General features: G+C 53.9%; 1 protein-coding gene across 1 annotated transcript in view; it reads right to left on the reverse strand.

The window, feature by feature from the left end:
* The window catches only part of SMARCA1 (SWI/SNF related, matrix associated, actin dependent regulator of chromatin, subfamily a, member 1), a 124,623-nt gene extending 122,895 nt beyond the window's left edge, over window positions 1-1,728 (reverse strand). Inside the window, exon 1 of the mRNA XM_066581699.1 lies at window positions 1,546-1,728. Coding sequence (XP_066437796.1) covers window positions 1,546-1,620 — 75 coding nt within the window. The 5' untranslated portion in view covers window positions 1,621-1,728. The remainder of the gene's footprint in view (window positions 1-1,545) is intronic.
* Between the last annotated feature and the right edge of the window lie 4,272 nt (window positions 1,729-6,000).

The following is a 6,000-nucleotide window of genomic DNA, read 5'->3' on the forward strand; positions in this document are numbered from 1 at the left end:
GTTCCAGGAACCTGTTCGCAAGTCGAACAAATGCTTGTACGGAGCGGGATCGCGGGTGGATCCCGCTCCATACAACGTCAGGTGCCGGCTGTTCTTACAGCGGGCACCCGGCGGCAGCAGTTCCGACGAGCCGCGCCGCTTGTCGGTACTGTTAACACTTTAAATACCGCTCTGACAGCGGTATTTAAAGTGTTAACAGTTCTGACGAGCGGCGCGGCTCGTCGGAACTGCTGCCGCCGGGTGCCCGCTGTAAGAAACAGCCGGCACCCGACGTTCAGGGGGCCCGTACAGCGTCCCACGATGAGATCGCGGGACGCTGTGTGGTTGCTAGGCAGCCGGGGACCTCCTGAAAGGCCCCAGGGCTGCCTATGCTGAGTGCCCATCAAGCGCACGGCTTGCTAGGCGCTCTGCATAGACAGCCCTGGGGCCTTTCAGAAGGCCCCCGGCTGCCTAGCAACCGCGATGTGACCGGACAGGCTTCTATCAGGCTTGATAGAAGCCTCTCCGGTCCCTGCACAGTATGATGTAATGCCATAGCATTACATCATACTGTGCCATAGCATTACATCATACTGTGCCATAGCATTACATCATACTGTGCTGTACAGATTGTTTGTATCTAGCGAAATTCGTAACTCGAATGTTCGCAAGTCGGGGACTATCTGTAATTCTGATAGTACACTGCTACACTTCAGTACTGCGGGGCATGATAAAGCCTATGAAGCTCAGCCGGAGGCCACCGTAACTGGCAGACCTAGAGGCCATATTCAGGCCTCTGGGGGTGGGGGTGGGGGCGCATAGCAACCCACTGGGACCCGCGATCACAGCATGGGGGTCTGATGGTTGACAGAGGCAGCTACCTTACGCTGTCAGCCTTATACATGCTGCAGCCACATTGGTCACAGTATGTTGGGGGTTAAACAGCAGGGATCAGAGGTTTCTCCAGTCCCCACTGTTTGGGCATATGTGGGGCTGTTATCCAACAGCTGAGTGCCCGCTGCCCTCGGCAAGGAAGACCCGCGCCAGTCTTCTAACGCAGCCATCGTAAAAAGACTCATCAGAATGAAGCACATTAACGGTCGCCATCAAAGGACGTGCGGGCGGCCATTAAAGGGTTAAACATGAGGGAAGACCATTTAGAATCACCCTGTATGTTAAAGGGAAACACATGAGCAGCTAAGGAAGCTATGTACAGGTGGGGTGGGTCTATGTTGCCCATAGCAACCAATCACATGACCGCTCTCACTGCAGGCTAGACTGAAAGCAGACATCTGATTGGCTGCTGCAGGCATTAGCACAACGTCATCTGCGCTGGCTCAGTAGTTCTTGCTGTCAGGCCGGGCAGCAGGCAGCCACAGACCAGGTACAGAAGAAAGTGCCGTGAGACCCCCGAGGAGCCGCGGCATCCACAAGCACGACACCGGACTTCTTCAGCAGTTTTGCCGCGATTTTCATGGTCCGAAAAAAAAACGCGCCATTTTGATCACGAAAATCGCGCCAAGTCCGCGCTGTGCAGAAGCAGACAACCCCCTCCCCTCATCGTACCTCTTCAGCAGCGGTGGCGGCGGCTGCTTCCTCCCGTGAGGTGGACGGCACTTCCTCGTCGGCCAGCGCCTCCATCGCTGTTGCTTCACTCCACTGAATTCAAGACGGGGGCAATAAAATACATTTATATACTGCCGTAAAGTAAAGAGAAGTCACGACACTCCAGCGACCACGCCCACCCCGACAGTGACAGGCAGAGGGGGGGTGTCGGAGCTGCGTGCTGCGCAGTACAGAGCTGACGAGCGGTCACGTGGTGGGCGGTCATGTGATTCCCGCGCAATTCTTCATATCTCCTCAGAGCGCGGGACGGGGTGTTGTGACGCCTCGTAGCCGCCGGGGGCGCCTTTCTTCGTGTTCACAAGCCCATTGTAAGTGCACCTAGTTGCTCAGACTAGTGCTGCACAGCAATTTTGGGCATTAAAGGTGTCTGGAAACCTAATATGAACATCAGTTACTTATAAGAATTTACAGTTATGGGTGTAAACATTCTAAAAATCCAGAACCCGCTGACCGAATGCATCACATTTAAATAAATTTGGCGCAAATCACTCCAACTATCCCCTTTACTTAGACTGCCATTAGTTATACCCGTCTTAGTAAATATGGGCCATTCTTTGCGAATACTGGTCATTGCTGAGTGGCGCTCTTCCAGGTTTTGTTATCCGGCCGCCATGGCTACTTGCTGCACCCTGGGAACAGAGGTGTAACTTGAATCTCCTGGGCCCCATGTAAAACCTGTAACAGGGCCCCCAACTATAATGCTTTATTCACAGTACTGGGCTCCCTATATGGAGAAGAGAGGCCTTATGGGCCCCCTAAAGCCTCCTTCCCACGAACGGATTTACGCCGCGTAAATTCGCGGCAAAAATCCGCTGCGTTGCCGGCAGCTATTAGGTTCTATTGAACCTAATAGCACAATGCTCACGATGCGGAATTCCACCGCGGAATTCCGCACCGTGAAATCTCCCGTCCTCACCCGCGGCATGCTCTATTTGCCGCGGGTGTACGCGCTGACGGCTTCCATTGCAGTCAATGGAAGCCGTCCGTTCACACTATCTCCTGCTGTAACACAGCGGAAGATAGCGTGAAAACGCTTTCCCGCCTACCGCCGCCGCGTCATATCACGCGGCCGGCCGCGTCATGTGACGCGGTAGGTGTGTCACATGACACGGCGGCGGTGGGGGGGGAAGCGTCTTCACGCTATCTTCCGCTGGTAAGTATGGGGTCTCTGGGAGGCGCCGTGACGGGCTTCGCCGCGGAATATTCCGCGGCGGAGCCCGTCACGCTCGTGTGAAGCCGGCCTAAGGCTCCTGGGCCCGGGTGCAACCGCATCCCCTGCACCCTCTATAGTTACGCCAGTGCCTGTGAATGACGCCCCTTTAGTGCGTTTCATTTTTTTTTTCAGTGCTCACCATGCAGGATAATATATATATATACATGTTGACCTTATTCAATGCAATTACAGTGATACCAAATTTGTATTCATTTTTATTCATAACTACTTTTCCACAAAAAAAGGCTTTTATTAGCTGCTTTGTGTGTTGGTTAAGGCCTCCTGCACACGGGAGGAAATTTTGCGGCGGGATTTCCCGCAGAGTTTCCGCCCGTGCCTGTTGCCATAGGATTGCATTAGACCAGGGGTGTCAAACTGATTTTCACCGAGGGCCACATCAGGCTTATGGTGACCTTCAAAGGGCCGATTGTAAGGCAGTCTAGTAAGGGCTCGTTCACACCAGCGTATTTGCGTACATAATATGCAGTGAATAGAAGCCATTGATTTCAGTGAGTTCATTCACATGATGTATATTGTCACACAGCAGGACCTATGTTGTTGGATACTACGCACCCCCGATGGGCCATTGAAGAGAATGGACCGCGCAAATACATGATGATTGCACAGGAAACCTGTGTATTCCCTGCATATTTGCGCACCATCTCAGGGGCCCATCTGCGTTCTTTTTTGCGCGCGCAAATATGCAGGCATAAGCGATTTTCGATCGCGCAAATACGCAGCGTATTTGTGCGACCGAAATACGATTACACCCATGTGAACGAGCCCTAATAGTGACCTCTATAGTGGTCCCAGTAGTAATAGTGACCCCTACAATGGTCGCAGTAGTAATAGTGACACCTATAGTGGCCCCAGTAAAAATATTGACCCCCACAGTGGCCCCAGTAGAAATAGCGAGCCCCACAGTGGCCCCAGTAGAAATAGCGAGCCCCACAGTGGCCCCAGTAGAAATAGCGAGCCCCACAGTGGCCCCAGTAGAAATAGCAAGCCCCACAGTGGCCCCAGTAGAAATAGCGAGCCCCACAGTGGCCCCAGTAGTAACGGCACCCCACAGTGGCCCCAGTAGTAACAGGGTACTCCACAGTGGCCCCAGTAGTAACAGGGTATCCCACAGTGGCTCCAGTAGTAACAGCGACCCCCACAGTGGCCCCAGTGGTAATAGTGACCCCCACAGTAATATATACCCCCTCACTAGTAATAACCCCTCAGCAACATCAGCACCAGCAGTAATATTAACCCTCCCAGCAGCAGTAATATTAACCCCCCCCCCCCCAGCAGCAGTAATATTAACCCCACCCCCAGCAGCAGCAATATTAACTCCCCCCCCCCCTGCAGCAGCAGCAATAATAAACACCCCCCCCCCCCCCCCCGGCAGCAATAATAACCCCCCCATCCCGCAGCAGTAATATTAACCCCCCAGCAGAAATATTAACCCCCCCTAACACTTATACTTACCTCCTCCTTGCAGTCAGCGCCACTCCCCCTTGCTTATATTGTATTTCAGCCGCACTTCAGTAGCGGTGAGCGATTCCAGCGACCTCATTGGTTGTTGGGTACACACACACCCCCTTTGGAGATCTGCACAAGTACTACTTCACGAGACACGCGGGGGGCTAGGTTAAGGGTTAGGGGTTAGCTTTAGTTGCCGACCCTTCTACAGCCGTGCTGCTGCTTATTTAACGGGCCGCCCATTCGTGCACATTTCTAAAGGGGAGTGTGTACCCAACAACCAATCAGGTCGCTGGAATCGCTCACCGCTACTGAAGTGCGGCTGAAATACAAAATATGCCTCCCACTCTGCTCACGATCATCCCGGTGCACACTCTGACGTCAGTGTATGCGCTGGGCACGCTTCCTCCCCGAGTCCTCTCCTGCGGACTCAGGGGAGGAGGATCCTGGCTGCACACTGACGTCAGTGTGCGCCGGGAACAGCGGTAATAGCGCGATTACCAGCGGGGAGCTGCGACACCCCAGCTGGTAATCGTTGCAGTGGTGAGCAGCATCGGCATGCCACGGGCCACATAACATGAGGCAGCGGGCCGTATTCGGCCCGCGGGCCTTGTGCTTGACACATGTGCATTAGATAATACAATCCTATGCAGACAACCGCGATTTTTATGCGTTCAAACTCGCATGGTAAGTAAATCGTGGAATGCCCTATTTCTGTGCTATGTGCCGGTTGACGCGCTGGCTCTGCTCTGTGCATGTGCCGGCTGGTTGGCAGCCAGCACAGAGCAGAGAACACGCCGGGAGGAGGTGAGTCGCGGTGGTCACTGCAGGGGCACGGCTTGCATCCCTCTGCGAGAATTCTCTCACAAAATGTTTGACTGAAGCAGCGCCATCTGTGGGCTACTTTGTGAGAGTTGCTTAAAGTTGGCACTTTGTGAGGTTGGTATTGCAAGCTGAGTCTGATTCACCTCAATAACATGCAGCCTGCAATACCAACTCTGGCCACTACACAATGTATGAAGCTGTCTGCTTCCTGTAGCAAAATTGCTAGAAGTGTGACAACCTCTTTAGGCCGCCTGCAGACAGCCGCGTCGGATCCCGCTGCGACCCGAGCGCCTGCAGGGACAAGCGCTGCACTCACCTCTTCCGCGGCTCCGGCTCTTTGATGTGCCAGGTGCCAGCCAGCCGGCGCATTCGCAGACCGGAGCCGGCGGTCGGGGAGTGACATGTCTGTGTGGTGCTCTGCGAGACCCGCACAGAAATAGAGCATGCCGCGATTTGTCTTCTGCGTGTGATTTCACGCGGACAAATCGCGGCCATCTGCCTAGGATTCTAAAGCAATCCTATGGCAGCTTCCACGGGCGGAAATTCTGCGGAAAATCCCGCCGCAGAATTTCCACCCGTGTGCAGGGGGCCATAACCCCTTAGTGACGGCCCCATAGTGTTTTTACATCCTAGCAAAGTGGGTTTTAATGTTAGAGGATGTAAAAACATGCATCCTCTGAGGATAAAAGCCTCGTGGGCTGTGGACGTGACAGCTCCATTCTGTAGGTTACCGGAGGTAGCCGACACCATGAAGCTGTCATCAGGGGCCGCGAGGAGCCCCCTCCGATATAGCGATCGCATTAAAGTCAATAAAAAGTTAAATAAAGTTAAAGATTCAGCTGAGATTGCTGACCCCGGTCCTCTGTGCTGTCCCACGGTGATCAGGTCCT

The sequence above is a fragment of the Eleutherodactylus coqui genome, chromosome 10 (genome assembly GCF_035609145.1).
Source record: "Eleutherodactylus coqui strain aEleCoq1 chromosome 10, aEleCoq1.hap1, whole genome shotgun sequence".
In the NCBI taxonomy this organism is placed as follows: domain Eukaryota; kingdom Metazoa; phylum Chordata; class Amphibia; order Anura; family Eleutherodactylidae; genus Eleutherodactylus; species Eleutherodactylus coqui.